This window comes from Manis pentadactyla, chromosome 7, assembly GCF_030020395.1.
Source record: "Manis pentadactyla isolate mManPen7 chromosome 7, mManPen7.hap1, whole genome shotgun sequence".
NCBI classification, from domain to species: domain Eukaryota; kingdom Metazoa; phylum Chordata; class Mammalia; order Pholidota; family Manidae; genus Manis; species Manis pentadactyla.
The window spans coordinates 123,427,435-123,448,953 of NC_080025.1; the positions used below are offsets into that span (position 1 = coordinate 123,427,435).

Below are 21,519 nucleotides of genomic sequence, written 5' to 3' on the forward strand. Positions count from 1 at the left end.
AGCATGAAGCACCTTTCTGCAATAACAGTGATATTCTACATATTGAGATATTTAGGTTATACAGATTTATGTATTAGTCAACATGGATGGTACACTTAAGTTGTCCACTTCATTGAATATAACTTTACCTCAAAAATAGGAAAGCATCCTGAACAACTATTAAACTCTAATTAATGACGTTCACTCTGAAGTGTTCAGGAGGCATATTTTATATCTGCAGCTTACTCTGAAATGTATCAACAAATAAGAAGAGTTCATGGATTAAAAGAGGGATAGATATATGACAGAGTAAATAGAGTAAAATGTTAATAGGAGAATCTAGATGGTAGGCATATGAATGTTTACTGTACAATTGTTTTAACTTATCTGTATGTTTGGAAATTTTATTATGTTGGAAAAATACATTGTGAAGGAAATAAAGGGAGACGTGGATAAAATAACAAACTTACTAAATTTAATAATATGACTTGATAAACACAATGAAACATTTTTTACTTTAACAAGAAAGCAAAAGCACTGAAAATAGCAGTGAGTTTTAATACTACTTTCTAAAATGGGTTTAAGATTTTAAAAGGCATCCATATTTTGCAATTATTCTACCTCACATTCTATTATATGTATTAGTATGTTTTTATAATTTATGTGGCCTCATATACAAATATATGCATTATTTGTCCTCTTTCCTCAACATTACAATACATGGTGCAAGAATTCATGGCAAGAGCAGTTGAATGGACATATTAAGATGGTAAAGTATAATTTCAGTAATCTCATTATTTAATATCTGCCATTCTGCATGAAGTGAAAACAATGGCAAAAACCTTAAAAATAGTCAAATAATAAGAAAATAAGAGAAAACGTGCAAAATAGGTATATGTTCTTTTACAAACTGATAAGAGATAAAAAGCCCAAAAGAAAAATCAAATGAAGGCTAAGAACAGGCAATTCAAAAAGTGGGTAAAAAGGACAGATAAATACATAATATTTTCAAGCTTGTAAGTACTCAGGGAAATGAAATATCACCTTCTACCTGCCAAACTGTCAAAAATTGCATATACTGTTAACCTCTCATGCAGCTGAGAATGCGAGGAAAGGACATTCTCTTACACTGCTATTTGCACACGAATCCTATGACATTTTGTCATATAATCTGGCACCATTTAGTAAAACAAAAGATATGTTTACTATTTGATCCATCAACCCCACTTTTAGGAATTTTAGAGACATAAAAACATGAAAACACAATTGTTCAAGGATGGCTATTAAAGAATTATTTGTATGGCCAAAAAAAAAAAAAAAAATAGAAGCAAACTGAATGCCTTATCAAACAGAAAATGGCTGACTTTGCAATGTTAGGTTCATATTACAAAATATTATGCAACTATTAGAAGAATGAGTTTGAGTCACATGAATTAGCCTGTAAGATGTCCATGATATACTGTTAAAGAAAGCAACTATATGGTATGGTCCCATTTTTGTAAAAAATTTAAATAGAGGTAAAGTCCTATCTGTTTATGTACAGGTATATATATATTTGTGTAAACATGAAGAGGTTATGGAATCATACTAAACTGTTAACATTATCTCTGGACTGGGCATACAGGCATGGGATGCTACATAACTTGATATTATAAGACAGGTACTACTTTTGTAATTTAAAAATAACAAAAATTCTTGTCAAAGGAGAAAAGAGGTTTCAAAAAGTCTAATTACAAATTATACTGTCTCCAAATGACAGTCATTTAAATAAATTGGCCTCTTAATGGAAGTTCAAGTAATCACACATCAGGCTAAAATGCCGTCAGCAAGGTGCTAGGAAACATGGAGAGTTTTAAGGCAGAGATAATGAAAACATAAACTTAAAATGTACACAAAGAAATCAAACAGCCTGTATTTGAATCTGACTGGCTTTGCCATCACTTAACAGCTAAGTAACACTGAGCAAATTATCTGACCCTCATCACTCAAAGCCTCAGTTTCCTTTTGTAAAAGGGCAAAATAATATCAATCTCATATGAGTGTTAGTAGGATTAAAAAATAATGCATGTAGCCACTTAGAAGTGCCTACGAAGTAATACACGTTAATTTTAATGCTTACCATTGCTGGTATAGAAAGAGAGTAAATACTTACAAAATTGTCATACTAGGGAAGAAATTAGAATGTAAAAAAATATGGGACAGAAACATCACATAGATTCCAGGTCCCAGAATGTACAAGTAGACATTAAGACAAAGTGGTAAAGGAAAAAAATCTTACAGATTGAGAGTTTTAAAATTTAGATTTGAATAATCATTTATTCAGGTAGACAAAATATAAATACACAACAAATATGCAACCAGTTTTAATATAGTACCTGATTAATTCTGATAAAGACTGGGAACCATACATACCTCTAAGATATGTATGATTAAAAAATACCTCTAAGATATGTATGATTGAAAAGAATAATACACACATATACTTAAAGTACATATATAAATATATAATATTATATGTCATAAATCAAGTAATCCTTACCACCACAATGTGAAAATGTAATTATGTAATTAAGGGAGGAGTAATATTTACCTTTGCACAGGACACAGATAAAGATCTAGCAAGTTCCTTTACAAGAACATGGATTTAAGAAAAAAGAGGAAGGGATGAGAAGATGTTAAAAAAGAGGATTAATGTTGATAAAGCTGTTTTATGTAGCAGAAATTAAACTGTCAACATTAAAAACTGTTCTTACTTGAAACAGTTGGAAAGCTGTCCTCATGTTCTGATTGACATATACCATGAGACTGAATGGCTGTCAAATCTGCAGATTCTAAACTCCTATAATTGAAAGAGTATAACTTGAAATTGCAAAACCAAGTTATTATGGTCAATTTAGTTCTGTCCTAAGAAACCAAGAAATTACTGAAACTGTGTAAAAGATCCTCTGTGTGTACGCATTCAATAGAAGGCCTATAGCTTACATCAGATTATTTGGGGGTTCCAAAGACACCCAAAGTTTAAACCTGATTCCAGACAGATGGAATCTTCTGAAAGTGAACAGTGGGATAATGAAACTGCAAACAAAAATAATCTGGGAATTTAATGGGTGACATTCACAGCCACAACAACCTCATTCTAGATTCAAGTGAAATACTGCATTGATATATATTCCAATATGAAAAAAAGTAGTGAAACTGGTATGTTTATTAAAATAGCCAATTTAATTGGTTTTAAAGTCATACTGACTTCAATATATATCAAAACTTGGAAAATAGTTACTTCATTTCAATGTGCAGAACAGAGTATTTCCTACATCTCTTTGAAGATATGCAAATATATTTTTATATCTCTAAAATACTGGTCAAAAATTTCTGTACACAGTGACCACTAGGAATACTTCAGGAAAAAAGGAATTGCAAATTACAGCTGAAGTTAAGATACAGTTCACTTTCTGGGCACATCTAGAGATTGTAAAAATATGGTACCCTAAAACACTTCTATTACCTTTTTTATCAGTCATAGGTACTTTAGAAAGAAAATTTTTTTTCATGGCAGGAAGTATGTTCAGAATCCTAGATACACATCAAGTTTTTCATACTTTAGTTAAGGTCCAGTGTCCACTGTTACTGTACATGGAGCATGCGGCCAATGGTAGAAGAGCATATGTGCAAGAGTAGACATAAGTAACTATTGGAAACTTAAATCTATACCCCTAGCACTGCTACCATTTAGCTACTGGACGCCACAATCACTTAATTTGTTTCATTTGGTTCATGTGTTTAAAAAAATGGATAATGGCAAAGGAGTCTATGAGGATCAATTACAAGGAGGCTATCAGATACCAACCACCATCCCCATGCACACTCCCAAACAATATTACTTTGGAAATCAGCTTAATTAATACCTTAGTTACTATTTCTAAATAGATATATAATATGCTTACTTTTTCAGTTGATCCACATCAGAGTTACTTTCTGGCAAGACTCTGATTCCCCGACCATAACTGGTACCCCCATGGAGATGAAACTCTAGAGCTAACAATGTTGCTTGGGTCTCTGAATTCACAGACTGAAGCTTGGTATGGAGGCTGTAAATTCTAAGAAAGCTCCCAACCTAAAAATAGATAACTTATTATTTAGAAAATATAGAAAAATCAAACAATCTCTGATATTCATGCTGACCAACCAGGGGTGCTGACCAATCAGAAAGGACACAGGTTTGCTATACTGGTATGTACTGATATTGGCCCCAAGGACACTGTATCAAAACCAAAACATGTGTCTCTACATATCTATACATGTATGTATGTACATTTTTTTTTCAAATGTAAGACATACTTTCATTTCAGAGATATTTAAGTGCAAAATAAGATTGAGTCTTCACATTGATAAAATTTAGTAGTTAAGAAATCCATTACTTAAATCAAATCTAAGCTTTCTATCTGATTGGGAAAACTTAAACTTAAGGTTTCTGAAAAAAATTGCTTTAACTACTTTAAGGTAAATTTAATTAAATATTATCACTAAAAACTGTCACTGTGAGAATACTAGAATGTATTTTTAAATGTTCTACAATATCAAAATAATAAACATCCCCCATCCACAACTTTTGTTAATAAACAATTGTGTTTGTATACACACACATTTATGAGTTTAAATACAGGATTAAACCAATTATAGTTTTGAACCAAATGTTCCATAGTTAACTTTAGATGTTTAGCTATACTTAAACTTAAAAATGTCTCTAATTATAGGGCATTTGATATTCTTTTAATGTAGAACATTTAAAAAGAAACTGACATCTACTCAAGGGAAGAAGCTATATAACCTAAATCACACTGAGTTTCATGAGAAAGAGTTACAAACAAGAGGAGTTACCAACTAGGAAATTGGATTTGCTGGTATAAAACAGCACTCCTGACCACTGTGGGACTACATACATTCTCTCTTCTTTCCAGGGTCAGGATTGTGTAACAGTGGTGAGATACTATGTAACAGAAAAGCTGTATATAGGGGAATATAAAAAAAGATGAGGTAGTAAACCAACTTCCCACCTCTGCTTATTACTGTTTCAGTCAACTATATTTCTCCTCATTACCCTCTGGATTTGATGGGTGGGGAAGGGAGTAAGGGGGACAGTCTATACTCCCAGACGATGATACTCTTTTATTCTCAAGGGTCTTTAACCCACCCAATCATGGGTTTTGTGAGGAGGAGGTAAGGCATTTAGTCTTCTCTTCCCTGACTTCTTCCACTGACAATTGCATCATGGCAAGGAAGCAGGGTAAGGAGAGTTCGAGAAGGAAAACACCAAAAAGAAAGAGAAGACAAAACTGATTTTCCTCAGGGTCTCCAAAATATATAAAGCAATCTACTTCTATTTACTTTAACCTCGCTCTTTTCAAACATTTATTATTCTACAATTCTCTTTAAATATACATAATTACACTGTACAGTATATGTATATAATCTACAAAGGACTTAAAAGAAGACCTAAACACATGAGAAAGATAACATATTCACATATGAAAAGCTTCAACATTATAAAGATGGTAATTTTCCACAAATTAATTGGGCTTAAAATTAATGCAATTTCAATCAAAATCCCCAGTGTCTTTCATGGAATTTGAAAAGTTGATCTGAAAATGTATATGAAAGTGAATAGCAAGTCAATTTTGAGGACTGAGCTGGGAGAGGGAGCTTGCTAGATCTATGGAATATCATTTATAAATAAAGGTATAATACATAATACAGTCTGGTATTATTGCAGACACATGTATGAACATGGCAAATCTTAAAATTACAACATCAAGGGAAAAAAGCAAATTACAGAATGATACACATACTACATGTGTTTTGCAGACAAAAGTATATAAAAGTATGATAAACATGACTGTACATACCTACACATTAGGATAAGTAGAAAAAGAATAATGGGGAGCAAAAAACGAGAATAAGAGGCACAAAGAACGTTCAGCAGTACAGAAGTATTTCCTAAAAATTAAAAGTACCTGAAATAAGTGTGGCAAAACATTTAGGAATGTTCTTGGAGATAGACATATGGGTGTTTATTATACTATCTTTTCTACTACTGTATTTCATAATAAAACAAAATGTAAAGACCAAGAGAAAATTTATATAAATAAGCTAGAAAGATGACAAATTGTTATTTCCAGAAATTCCTTCTGGAGGCAGCATTGTATTTTTTTTAAGCTTGCTAAATATACTATGAAATGTGGCAGATGTGCTACTATAATAGACAAATATTGCTTAACCTTGTAATGTGATAAGATTCCAAAAATACAAGTAAAGGAGTCATAACCAAAAATTATAAAAATATAAAGAATTGTTGTAAAGGCCCATTTCAAAACAGAAACATTAAAGATAAGCAAAAGCAAATATGGCTATTAAATCACTATTCCTTTAGAAATAACAAGTATTCCTTTATAAACTGTCAAGAATATCCCTTTAGGTTTAATATTTTTAAAGATTTGTTTATGTCTGAAAATAAACAACTACAGCTCTTGAACTACTGAAAGCCAAAAAGTGGTTTGAAATGGCAGTTTGTGTTTGTGTGTGTGTGTGTGTGTAAAACTTGAAAAGCAAGGTTTAAGAAAAATGTTAAAAGCAATTTAGGCTAGAAAATGTAGAAAGAAGTCAATTAAACTTAATTTTAGAATTGCCGTAACTGTCTTTATTAAAAAAATGACACCTTTTTTCCTGTTACTACACAACAAAAATACACTGTGTTACATGTACTTTGGTTTAAAGATACAATTTTAAACAGTTGTCTTCAAGTGCTGATAAGAATTAATTTGTACCAATGTCACGACTCTGGAGATTTCTTAATGTGAAATGGTATAGAGGTTATTTCATAATAAATTTAATTTAAGAAATTATTTAAATGATTTATTTAATTATAAATTAATTATTGATATGATATCAATGCACATTAAATAAAAGCCCACTATTATATTACTTATATACAGAGACAATCCTTTTCATTTTTCTACTACACTGAAGATAAATAATGTCAGTATCTTTAGAAAGAAATTAACTGTCCTATATTTTATTATGTGTGCTCTCATTGCACCCTCTAGTGGGTGAGATAAAGCAGACAAAAAGGAGATGGAAAAAATATCAAAAATGCAGAGTACTATTGATTTACTGGCAGATATTATTTACTTCATCCTTACTATGTGGAAAGCACTACGCTGGGTGCTGTTCAGGGCTTGGACAAGGAAATCAGTAAAAGCAAGAAAATAGAAAGACTTAGAGAAGCAGAACTGGGAAACAGAAGGGAATTAAATGGTGAAAATAGAATAAAAAATAAATTCACATTTTATTTTTAAAACTGTGTTCTTAAAAGATCTCAGAATTTGCTTTATCATTACATTTATTATCAGAAAAAAATAATCAATACAGATAAATCAGAAATGCATCAAAAATAAATCTTCAACTGTTAATTTTCTCTGGAATGTCAAGTATGAACACATGCACATACACACATGCATAAAGCACAAGAAAATGCAGTTATCACACCTTTCTGGACCCTGACTTTAACCTAATTTATTGATTTGAGTTGGGCGGCCCTATTTGTAACATAATGTGTGAGTGGAAGTATTTCCTCCTCGAAGAACATTTATTTACCAAGGGAATCTGGGGACTAAAATTCAGATCTAAGAAAACTGCAATTCACTTTTACAGTTTCTTTCCTCTAAATAGTCTGTATAACTTCTGAAAGGTAGAATGGAAGCTACTTCAATAAAGAAAATCATTTCATATATTGTTTATGAGGATTGGCTCTAGAAACAGACACTGTAGATTCAAACAAGTGGCTTCATCCAAGCAGCTACGAAATCTTGGACTTAACGTTTTCTTGTTTGTAAAATGGAAACATGCCTCCATTTTCACATTTGTAAAATTGAAATATGATAGTACCTACCACACAGGACAGTTCTAAATACATATGAAGTGCTTAACAAATGTTACTATTATTTTTCTTATTATTAATGATACTATTCTTTGTTAGAAAGGATACTTGCAAATAAGATATAACAGAAGGAAAATATTCCCTAAAATTTTATTAATAAGCAAGAAGTGTCATATCTAAACAGTGTACTTCTATCTAAAAAGCTGTATCTCAAAAACAGTGAGCAAATTTTTATAAACTCTGAAACACACACAAATGCAAATACAATTTATCATAAATATTAGAAGTGGATTAACGATTTTAAGTAATGAATACAAAGTTACAGGCTAGATTTTGTCAAACCAATCAATAATACTTAGTACACTTTACAATTAAAGATTAAAGGATTAAAGGAAAATAAATTTGAAGTTAATTTCTAGATCCTGATATTATCTATAAATGTGATTTACCCCCAAATTTACAAAAATACAAAATAGCAAACATTTGCTACTCAACATCACCTTCAGAGATTTTGCCACTTGAACATGGTTGTCATAGACTAAAATGTCTATTGTCAGATTCTGCAGCCGATTAATATGGCTTAAATCACCTTCTAGAGCAAGGTCTTGTATTAAGACTCTCCAAGATGGGAATGGGGTCCTGGTGCCATCCCATACCTGCCATAAGAGGGTAAAGCAAAGTTTAATGATCTTTTTGTAAAACTGTTGGAGCAGAAAGAGATTTGCTGGTGTAATATAACTCAAAAGTAATTAAATGTATCCCCCCAGTATCTGCTAAACTTTAAATATGACATATATTCTTTTATAATTGCAAAAAGACTACAAAAGTATAGGTAATATGGGAAATACAAAGAAGAAAAAATTCACACTGCTGTAAGCCTGGAAAAAAACATTAACATATTGTTGCATTTACTTTATCTTTTTTCTTCACTGCATTTATGTTTTTTTTTCCATTTTAACAAACTGGCATTATATTCTGCTTTTCATTTCTTAGTTTATTGCTGAGCAATTTAAATATTCTTCTAAAATACGACTTTCAACGTCTTTATATTATTCTATGCTATGGATGCACACAAATTTATTAAACTAGTACCTCTACTGGTGATTTGGGTTCCTTCAAACTTTTTGCTCTTTTAAATAATTAAGTTATTACAACCTTGTATATAAACCTCTATGAGAATCTCTACTTATTTTCTTATATATACATACCTAGTCTTTAGAAGTGTATTCTGATTTTTGCCTATTTTTCCACTTTGTTTTGATTTGGAAAAGGCCTTTAAACTTACAGATATGAATATTTTGCTTATATTAGATGCTGTGAATACAAATTAATGAGAATCATGGATTCTGGAAAAGGAAAAGATACATTGGACTACTATGCAGGCTACACTGAGACAGGAAGGGAACACAGGCACAGGACAAGCAGACACTGTCCCATCCTTACAGCATGAGAAAGCCTGCATGGTGCTGGGGTTTTACGACAGCTAAGCTGGGCTATAGATGAGTATGACACAAGATACTTGGTGTAAGGAGGAATGCCTCTGCCATGTCAGAAGTTTGGCTAGACAAGAGTAAACAGACTATCTAAAGAGAAAAAAAAAAACATCTCTATAAAGAAGTTGTCTGCCAGTGTCAGATTACAGAGGAATTAACAAATAATGCTGGTGATAGCGCTAATTTCAAATAAACAGTCATGAGTTTGTATCACTCACTGTTTCCTAAATTATTTAAAGAATCAGGACAATCACTTTGGGAGCAGTAATATGATGTGTCACAAATATTTTTCCCCCGTGGAAAGTAATTTTTCATTTTGTGTACAGTTTTTGTGACTTTAGAATGGCTTAACAGACCAATTCACGAGTCTTTTGTGGGAAGGGCTAAACAGGTACAGTATTGCTATACAGCTTTTATGCTTCGATTTTAATTGCCTTGAAGTCAGACTTTTTTAATTCTGAAAATTTGTAATTTTGTATCAAAACTCAATCTGTTAGCAGTATGTATATTATATACAAACCTGATATTTTCCAACATAGATAACAATCACCATTTAACAGTCTTTCTTCACCAATTAAAAATGTTATTTAATGTTTTTATATGTTGAATTGTATGTATAAGACTGTTTCTGAGGTTCCTGATCTTTTCCATTAATTAGTCTTACTATGGCTTTAATTACTGTAATTTCATACTATGTCTTGATATCTGCTCTGGAGGCCTCACTTAGTTTCCTCTGTCAAGCCTTTCTTATTTATCCTTGATCATTCAATGTTTCTAATAAACTTCAGAACTATTGTCAACTAAAGAAACAATTACATTCTACTTAAAAACACTTCAGGAAAGAATAAAAAATTTTTTAATAGTTCAAGTTTTCTTTTATGCTACTAAGTAAAGTTTTGTAGTTATCTCAGCTATTTCTTGTATGAACTTTAACAGTTGTGACTTCAAAAAATCTTTTATTCAATTGTATGTTCTATTTATTACTGATATGTAAGAAGGCTATACTTTACTCATGATTTGAACCACTTATCTCACTGAATAATTTTTACTAATCTAAAAAAACTTTTCAGTTAGTTATCGGAATTTGTATCTTTTGTAACTGACGCTTTTTTATCCTTTTAAGAGAGTTATATGTCTCATTTCTTTTTCTTAGTGAATTTTACAAGATGTCCTGAACATTACATAACTGACAAAATAACTGAGAAGGTTTTGTCTTGTTCCTGGCATTACTGACTCCAGAATTTCAACCTTAGATATTTTGTTTACCTTAGGATAGAAAATGTTTACAAAGTTGAACAAAGCACACATCTAGTTCTGTTTTGTTGAACAATTTCACAAAAATAATTTTTAACATTCATGGAAAAATCATATAATTTTTAACATTCACAGAGATGACTATAATTTTCCTGAAATTAAATAATTTGATTTTTAAAACTAGATTGTGCTAGATTACAGTATATTATTTTTAAATATATAGTTGGATTTTGTTTGATAATATTTGATCAAGAATTTTGGTTTCTATATTTATAAATATAACTGGGATGTGTGCCCTTTGTTTTATATAATATTGGTCTGCTTTTGGTCTGAGTTTGAAGGAATTCACTATCTGAGCATGTAATATTTTCAGTAGTTAATTCAACAATTTAAAAATCTATGTTACATTTCAATTTTAAAAGTGAAAAATTATCAATTTAAAATAGATGTTATTATTTGCCAGCATAAAAGTTGGAGATATGATTTTATGATGCTTAAGCTCTCCCGTATATGTGAATACATCTGTTGTATCATCACTAACTTAGAAGATTCTCTATCTTTTTAAAAATCATAATAACCAAACCCTTTTTTTAAAAATCTTTGAACTTTGGGCAATTTTATCTTTTTCTATTAAAAAAAATCATATATAACAATTCTTACATATCTTACTGTTAGGAAACAGGTACTTTCATAGAATTGTTTAAAGGAGCACAAACCTCTATGAGGGGTAATTCAGCAAGAGTTATCAAAATTTCAAATGCACATACTCCTTGAATCAGCACTTCTATTTCTAGAAAATTTATCTTCACAGATCTATCAGGACACATGTGAAATGACAAATGTTTAAGTCAACCTCCTAAATGCATCAATAGGACACAAATTAAAATAAATGATTCCATACCCCCATCAGATAAAAAACCAAAGCAGTTAAGTAGTGTCCCCCCAAAAAATCCATGTCCACTTGGAGCCTGTGAATGTGTCCTTATTTGGAAATAGTGGCTCCACAGACGTAGTCAGTTAAGATGTGGTCATACTGAAGTAAGATGGGCCCGAAATCCATTGATTAGTCTCCTTCTAGGAAGAGGAGAATTTGGACTTACACACATATAGGTAAGAAGGCCATTTAACAACAGAGACAGAGATTAGAGTGGTGCAGCTGGTGAACCAGAGAATGTCAAGAGTTGCTAGAAACCACCAGAAGCTAGGGAGAAGCCAGGAAGCATTCTCCTGAAGAGCCTTCGGAGGGAGCGGGAGCCTGCCAACACCTTGATTTTGTACTTCTGGCTCCAGAACTGGGAGATAATACATTTACATTTCTTCAAGCCATCCAGTTTGTGGTAATGTGTCAGGGCAGTCCTAGGAAACTAAGACAAGAAACTTTTTAAGAGGTGATGTAGAAAAATCTCTTATGATAGAATTAAGTTAAAAAAGCAATTACAGAGTAGTGTGTATAGTATGTTACCATGTACATACAAAAAGAGAAAAAAGAATATGTATTTGTATATGAACTAAAATACATGAGAAAATATATTCAAGAAACTTGATTCAGTTACACAGTTTTTGGAGGGAGAGATTGAGAAGATGGGCATAAGAAAGGAAGTCAGGAGAGAAACTTTTCACTAGAAATCATTTAAAAATGTCTTTTAAATATCTAGATGAAGCTAAAATTACCTATCCAAAAATTATATACCTTATTAAAATATTTCTTACTACCTTCTATAGTCCTGTTTTGTCATTTTAATTTCTTGAGTTTAAAGTTTATTTCAATATGCTATGTTTTCTTTCTTTTATGAAGAGATTTAAGACTCTTAATTTTGTCTCTCAGTACTTTTGAGTATATCTCTGGCCATAGTCTCTAATATACTCTTAAAATAACATTATATTCTTAATAACCTATAGCTATAATTGATTTCTAATTTTTTGAACTGTAAGAAATATAAGGATATGAACATTCATTTAAATGCATTTTTTCCAGACTTTGAATTATTCCTATGAAATACATTTATAAAAGTAGAATTAAGTCAAACAGCATACAAAGACTTTTGAGATTTAATTATCTTGAGGAAAGTCTTACTAGGGTAATTTCTTACATCCAACTCTGAATCTTGTATTTTAAAATAACATCTACATGAAAGCTGTTTTTACTATCTGAAAAGCTATCTACAAAAAGAGGATGCAGGTATGTGTTTTGTTGCTTTAGAAAGGAAATGTAGAATCAGCCATGTTAGCTAACAGGTTGTAGATTTTATCTCATAATTTAAGAATTTTCTAATATAGCAGTCAAAACAGAGCATAATTCTCTGCACAACAGATTCCTTGTCATGGAAGCATTCAGTAATTAGCAAATAAACGCTCATTTGTGAAGGGTGTCACTGGGCAGAAACTGACTGGATGACCTAAGATCCTTTTAACTTTGGATGACTTTATGTTGCTTTAGCTTTGGCTGTCATTCTGACTTAATTTTCTTTATACTATGAATTTACTTTTTCATAGTATTTGTGTACATAAACATGTGCTATCTTCAACCTCAAAAACCTTAAAAACTTCCTATTTTATTCAATGATTTCTGTCTTCACCATTCCTTCATATAAGGTATAAGTGAAAATAATGCTAAACCAAATACTTGTCCAAGCGCTGTTGTACTCCATTTCCTGTCGCACTGTTCCAAAGAGGCAGAAGCTAAAGAAATAACCACAGGAATATAAATACAAAGCAAAACAGAATAAACAATACAGCAATAGACTCACAGACACTGAGAAGTGACTGGTGATTACCAAGGGGGAGGGGCTAGAGTGGGTGGGTGCAGAGGCTGAAGGCAATAAAGGGGCACACAATTTCTCAATCAATGTAGGCTGGTCAAGGGGACAGTAGTAAAGATAATATGGTCAGAGAATATAGTCAATGATTCTGTAACATCTTCCTATGTTGACAGACAGTAGCTGTACTTGTGGGGATGGGAGGATTTAATAATATGGGTAATCATTGAACCAGTTATGTTACACACTTGAAACTAACTGTGTATCAACTATACTTCAATGAAAAAATAAGAAAGAAAGAACCACAGGAGCAGGGCTGAAGCAGTGTTGCTTAAGTGCAGCTTGTATACGATGAGTAGGTGAGAAAAATATCACACAATTAATTGTCTTCTACAGAAGCTATGCATGAGTAAACAAGGGTAGGTGCAAACAAAGATGAGACAGATAGGTCTTATGTTACATTTTTTTATCCTGCTGATTTAAAAACAAAACCAAACATAACAAGAACAATAAGAAATACTTCAAGATTATCAGAAAAGCAGGAGGTAAAATCACTTGAGAAATCAGTATTAATAGTCCAAGAAAGTAAAATGAACGAGAAGGCAGGCTACCTTGACAAGGAAATAGAAATATGGATATGTAGAACTGTAACTAAAAAATAACAGAAAACAACTCCATATTTTATCAGCACTAAGTATAAAAAAATATAGCATAAACTATACTTAAAATATAGATTTGACAGTATTTTTCTCTGGAAGTATAGAATAAAAGAGAGAAGTTCAATAGTAGAGTTGCATGAATACCCAGGCTCATCAAAAACAGTAAATTAGATTTTAAGTTCTTAATATAATATACAGTATGCAGATTTATTCCATGAGTAATGAAATATAAGCTCTTTATAGACAGGTAGATAGTGCTAACTTATAATCTCAAATATTTAAAAATATCTACCTTTAGAAGAAACGATGTTCCATCCACTTCTGCTTTGCCCAAGAGCTGACAAGTCAGGTCAAAATATTGCATTGGCTGAACATCACACAATTTTACTAATGTCGAAGATGGTGAAATATGAGTAGATGCCCAAACACGTAAGGCTTCTACCATTTTGTGGTCCTCAGTGGTGAAGTTAAAATACTTGCTTGAAGTACGAGGTATGATCAGAGCTCCCAAAGTTCCCTCAAATGTCAAAGACGCAAAGCCAGAGCTGGTGATACCTTGAGTCTCATTTTTATATACTTGGATCTAAGAAAGCAGGACAAAGTAGAACGCAAAACAAACAAAACAGCTTACTGATGCAGAACCCAGGAACTGAAGAAACAAAAGATTATAAAATCTTGCTAGCATAGTTAATAGAGGATGTAATTCTTTAATATACTCATTTAATTAGCATATAAAATTATAAAACCAATTGGGCTATATCAAGATCCATAAGTACCAAGTAAACAACAAAACACTATGCAGACTATGCAGATCTATTTCTATTTTATAAAGAGCTAAGTGGTAGACTGTCTAATCTTATCAAGCCTGCACTTTCACATTTATTAGGTTTATTTTTATTAAGGTATAATTTATGAAAGGAAAAAGAATAATTAAGTGACAGTTACATATGAATGTTATAGGGAGAACAAGAACACTTAAAATATAAGACTTTGAAGTGAATAAAATGTAGCTGAGGCTAAGGTTTCATCAGCCTGACGGAGAGAGCCAAGATAGGCCATAAAGACTTTTCCTTTCTGAATCTGAGGCTCAGTGATTAGACGCACACGTATTTGTTATGTCTTCTTCACAAAGCAACCTTTTGTTCCTTATGAGATACCCCCACCACACACACAAAAAACCACCTCGCAATATTATTTTTCTTTCAAATAGCCATTTATCTTTTACAGAAATTATGGGAATAAATACAAAACACCGTCTTTCATATTTATTTACTCATTTATTTACCTTTTCTTGTGGAGATCTTTTTTTTTTGGGTCATTGTCTAATGACCAAGTTTCTGGTTGGTAGCACTCTTTTTTCTGAATACCATTCTTTACCATTTTATTATAGTGAAGATATACTGGACATGGATTCTCTCATGTTCATTATATAAAATTTATATAAAAATGTTAGTATTTTACCCTCTGGATACAAAATTCCAGGTGAACAAATTTTTTATCACTACTTAAAATTTATCAGTGCTTTGGTCTTTGGGTGCCATTATTTCTGGTAAAAAATCAAAGATGACTGGTATCATTGTTCCCTATATGGAATGTATCATTCCTCTGCCAGCTGATTCAAGATTTTTTAAATCTTTTTCAATGGTTTCATCATGATTTGCTTAGCTGTGCTTTTCTTTGTGGTACCATGCATAGAGCCCACTGAGTTTCTTGAATCTCTCGGTATTTTCCATCAAATTAGGAAATATTATGGCCCTTATTTCTGTAATTTTTCCCCATTCACATTCCCCTCTCCTGCACATCAAACGACATGTTTCCCATTTGATAGTATTGGTCCCTGATAGTCTGCCAATTTTTCTTATTCCCTATTCTTGGGATTTGGTGACTTCTACTGAAATACCTTCAAGTATATGTGATAAATCTAACCTGCTGTTTAGACCATCCAGTAAATTTTTTATTTCTTTTGCTATTCCCTTCAGTTTCTCAAATTCTATTTGGTTCTTGTTCCATTTCTTCTTCTCTGCTGACATGTTGTATCTTGAATTCATTCAACCACATGTTCCTTTAATTTGCAGAACACATGTGGCTTAACTCTTTGAAAATGTAACTGTTTTAAAGTCTTTATTTAAAAATCTAGCATCTGGGCCACCATGGGGTTGGTTTGGAGTATCTAGTATTTTTTCATCTTTACAACAGGATGAGATACTATAAAGGATCTGAACTATGTTACCTCCTTCTGACCAACACTGGTTCTTGCTCTTGTCACAGTTCAGCTGCCAGATGATTGCCGTGAATCATAAAGGCCTAGCTTTATGCTTTGTTAAGAGGAATCTGTTGAAATCTCATAATATTGCCCAACGTCATTCTGTCTTGGTGGGACTTATCTTCCATACTGTCTTCCCTGTAGAACTGGTTTCAGACTTTGACAAAACACGTCTAGAGTAGGCTTTATTCTAGGATTCAGTGTTTTGTGAGACAAGGTATTTTGTGAGGTGAGTAGTCCTTTGTATTGTCTCAGTTGAATAGCCAACATGTTAGAGATATTAATGAGGTTACTTATCTCTGACTAGGTTAAACTTTTAGCATCCCCACTGCTACACATCTACTATCTGTTTCATGTCTAATCACTAGACTCAACTACACATCAGCTCTTGTAATGCTTAGGTAGTCTTGCCCTGCCCATGTACAGCCCAGCTTTCATCCAAGTATTCATGGGCAACACCCCACCCCATCAGACTTCTGGATATCCCCTTAGGTATAAGTCTTTCCTCTCTGGCACATTGTCTTGAAGATTCCAGTTACTTCAACTGTCTTGAACACTGATTTTAGCCTCCTCAGATTAGCAGGACCAATGCTAAGCCAGTTGGTTGGAAAACTGTCCCCAAGCAGAGTTGTGGCATCCCTATGCCTCACCTTTTCAGTTTTCTCTTCTTTCTCTGATTACAGGAATCTGGTGACCAATGCCTGAAAACTGTTGGTTCATGTACTTTGTCCATTTTAATGGATTTAATGGATTCTATAGCAACAGGGCTAGTCCAGTACACACATATATATGTGTGTGTATACACATACACACACACACACACACACACACACGCACACACACACAAGAAATGCATATATAGTATATGCATTATATAGTATATAACATGTAAATATCAATATTACCAATATTTATATCTTATAATTATATATATAATTACATATATAAATTATAAGTGCATGTAATTATAATTATATTATGTATAATTATATATTATATACTTGTATAAATTATATGTATGAATACACAGATTCACTAAAAGATACATACAAGCTAGTTTACAGAAGCATAGTATCCTCAAACTGAAAACTACCTAAATGTTCAACAGAATAAATATATAAATTCTGATGTATTCACACAATAGAATACCATTTAGCAATGAAAATGAACAAAGTAAAATTATATGCAATAATATGGCTGAATTACACAAGCATAAGCCAGACATTAAAAACAGAAAAAAAGGAGGGATCGGAAGATGGCGGCGTGAGTAGAGCAGCGGAAATCTCCTCCCAAAACCACATATATTTATGAAAATATAACAAAGACAACTCTTCCTAGAATAAAGACCAGAGGACACAGGACAATATCCAGACCACATCCACACCTGCGAGAACCCAGTGCCCCGTAAAGGGGGTAAGATACAAGCCCCGGCCCCGCGGGAGCCGAGCGCCCCTTCCCCCAGCTCCCGGCGGGAGAAGAATAGGCAGAGCGGGAGGGAGACGGAGCCCAGGACTGCCGAACACCCAGCCCCAGCCATCCGGGCCAGAGTGCAGACACAGTACGTGCCCAGGGGGCCCTGGATACTGGGGAATCAGGGCGGCAAGAACAGTGAGCGGACACTGGAGGCCTGGCGCCGGAGGACATAAGAAAAGTGAGTGACCAATTTTTTTTTTTTTCTGTTTTGTTTTGGCGAGCGCTTTTTGGAAGTCTTAAAGGGATAGGGACCCCAATAGTAGGGAAACTGGGCAGAAAGACCGGTGAGCAGATGCCTGAGGCTGGAGCGGGAGAATAAAGAAAAACGAGCGGCCACATTTCTATTTTTTTTTCCTTTTTAATTAAAAAAAATTTTTTTTTTTTTTTGTGGTCGTTCTGTTTTGGCGGGTGCTTTCTGGAAGTCTTAAAGGGACAGGGCGGGAAACTTAATCCAGAGGTAGGGAATCCGGGGATCTCTGGGCACCCTAACCCCTGGGCTGCAGGGAGCAGGGAGGCCCCTTATGGAGATAAATAGCCTCCCAGCCGCTCCCCCTCCAAAGCGACTCCACTACTTTGGAGCAACTGCCCGAGCCAGGCCAGGCCCACAGCTACAGCGAAGATAAACTCCACAGCAGCCAGGTAGGAAGCAGAAACCCTGTCTGCGCGCAGCTGCCCAGCACAAGCCACTAGAGGTCGCTGTTCTCCCAGGAGAGGAGGGCCACAAACCAACAAGAAGGGAAGTTCTTCAACTCGTCACTCGTCCCAGCTCGGCAAACTAACTCTATCACCATGAAAAGGTAAAGCTACAGGCAGACAAAGATCACAGAGATAACACCAGAGAAGGTGACAGACCTAACCAGTCTTCCTGAAAAAGAATTCAAAATAAGAATCATAAACATGCTGACAGAGATACAGAGAAATACGCAAGAGAAATGGGATGAGTCCAGAGGGACAAAACAGATGCCAGAAAGGAGATCGCAGAAATGAAACAAACTCTGGAAGGGTTTATAAGCAGAATGGATAGAATGCAAGAGGCCATTGATGGAATTGAAACCAGAGAACAGGAACGCATAGAAGCTGACATAGAGAGAGACAAAAGGATCTCCAGGAATGAAAGAATATTAAGAGAACTATGTGACCAATCCAAAAGGAACAATATCCGTATTATAGGGGTTCCAGAAGAAGAAGAGAGAGAAAAAGAGATGGAGAGTATCTTAGAAGAACTAATTGCTGAAAACTTCCCCAAACTGGGGGAGGAAATAAACGAACACACCACGGAAATACACAGAACTCCCAACAGAAAGGATCCAAGGAGGACAACACCAAGACACATAATAATTAAAATGGCAAAGATCAAGGACAAGGAAAGAGTTTTAAAGGCAGCTAGAGAGAAAAAGGTCACCTATAAGGGAAAGCCCATCAGGCTAACATCAGACTTCTCGACAGAAACCCTACAGGCCAGAAGAGAATGGCATGATATATTTAATGCAATGAAACAGAAGGGCCTTGAACCAAGGATACTGTATCCAGCACGACTATCATTCAAATATGACGGTGGGATTAAACAATTCCTAGACAAACAAAAGCTGAGGGAATTTGCTTCCCACAAACCACCTCTACAGAACATCTTACAGGGACTGCTCTAGATGGGAGCACTCCTAGAAAGAGCACAGCACAAAACACCCAACATATGAAGAATCAAGGAGGAGGAATAAGAAGGGAGAGAAGAAAAGAATCTCCAGACAGTGTATATAACAGCTCAATAAGCGAGCTAAGTTAGGCAGTAAGATACTAAAGAGGCTAACCTTGAACCTTTGGTAACCACGAATTTAAAGCCTGCAATGGCAATAAGAACATATTTTCAATAGTCACCCTAAATGTTAATGGGCTGAATGCACCAATCAAAAGACACAGAGTAATAGAATGGATAAAAAAGCAAGACCCATCTATATGCTGCTTACAAGAAACTCACCTCAAACCCAAAGACATGTACAGACTAAAAGTCAAGGGATGGAAAAACATATTTCAAGCAAACAACAGTGAGAAGAAAGCAGGGGGTGCAGTACTAATATCAGACAAAATAGACTTCAAAACAAAGAAAGTAACAAGAGATAAAAAAGGACACTACATAATGATAAAGGGCTTAGTCCAACAAGAGGATATAACCATTCTAAATATACATGCACCCAACACAGGAGCACCAGCATATGTGAAACAAATACTAACAGAACTAAACGGGGAAATAGACTGCAATGCATTCACTCTAGGAGACTTCAACACACCACTCACCCCAAAGGATAGATCCACCGGGCAGAAAATAAGTAAGGACACGGAAGCACTGAACAACACAGTAGAGAAGATGGACCTAATAGACATCTATAGAACTCTACATCCAAAAGAAGCGGGATATACATTCTTCTCAAGTGCACATGGAACATTCTCCAGAATAGACCACATACTAGGCCACAAAAAGAGCCTCAGAAAATTCCAGAAGATAGATATCCTGCCAATCAACTTTTCAGACCACAAAGGCATAAAACTAGAAATAAACTGTACAAAGAAAGCAAAGAGGCTCACAAACACATGGAGGCTTAACAACACGCTCCTAAATAATCAATGGATCAATGACCAAATCAAAATGGAGATCCAGCAATATATGGAAACAAATGACAACAACAACACTAAGCCCCAACTTCTGTGGGATGCAGCAAAAGCAGTCTTAAGAGGAAAGTATATAACAATCCAAGCATATTTAAAAAAGGAATAACAATTCCAAATGAATGGTCTTATGTCACAATTATCAAAATTGGAAAAGGAACAGAGGAGGCCTAAGGTCAGAAGAAGGAGGGACATAATAAAGATCAGAGAATAAATAAATAAAATTGAGAAGAATAAAACAATAGCAAAAATCAATGAAACCAAGATCTGGTTCTTCGAGAAAATAAACAAAATCGATAAACCTCTAGCTAGACTTATTAAGAAGAAAAGAGAGTCAACACAAATCAACAGTATCAGAAACGAGAACGGAAAAATCACGATGGAACCCACAGAAATACAAAGAATTATTAGAGAGTACTATGAAAACCTATATGCTAATAGGCTGGGAAACCTAGGAGAAATGAACAACTTCCTAGAAAAATAAAACCTTACAAGATTGACCCAGAAAGAAACAGAAAATCTAAACAGACCAATTACCAGCAACGAAACAGAAGTGGTAATCAAAAGCTACCAAAGAAAAAAACCCCCGTGCCGGATGGATTTACCTCGGAATTTTATCAGACATACAGGGAAGACATAATACCCATTCTCCTTAAACTTTTCCAAAAAATAGACGAGGAGGGGATACTCCCAAACTCATTCTATGAAGCTAACATCACCCTAATACCAAAACCAGGCAAAGACCCCACCAAAAAGAAAACTAGAGACCAATATCCCTGATGAACGTAGACGCAAAAATACTCAACAAAATATTAGCAAACCGAATTAAAAAATACATCAAAAGGATCATACACCATGACCAAGTGGGATTCATTCCAGGGATGCAAGGATGGTACAACATTCGAAAGTCCATCAACATCATTCACCACATCAACAAAAAGAAAGATAAAAACCACATGATCATCTCCATAGATGCTGAAAAAGCATTTGACAAAGTTCAACATCCATTCATGATAAAAACTCTCAGCAAAATGGGAATAGAGGGCAAGTA

General features: G+C 33.9%; 1 protein-coding gene across 6 annotated transcripts in view; it reads right to left on the reverse strand.

Moving 5' to 3' along the window:
- Window positions 1–21,519, reverse strand: part of POT1 (protection of telomeres 1) — a 100,367-nt gene that overhangs the window by 18,789 nt on the left and 60,059 nt on the right. For 5 of the 6 annotated variants that reach the window (XR_008998545.1, XM_057504739.1, XM_057504737.1 and 2 more), the window contains 5 exons: window positions 14,367–14,657; window positions 11,925–12,023; window positions 8,413–8,568; window positions 3,924–4,093; window positions 2,733–2,818 (listed from right to left, as the gene is read on the reverse strand). Coding sequence is in view for 5 of the 6 variants with exons in the window: in XM_057504739.1 (XP_057360722.1) it covers window positions 2,733–2,818; window positions 3,924–4,093; window positions 8,413–8,568; window positions 11,925–12,023; window positions 14,367–14,657 (802 nt within the window). In the remaining variant the exon portion in view is untranslated. The remainder of the gene's footprint in view (window positions 1–2,732; window positions 2,819–3,923; window positions 4,094–8,412; window positions 8,569–11,924; window positions 12,024–14,366; window positions 14,658–21,519) is intronic. The other variant, XM_057504740.1, reaches the window with a different exon arrangement.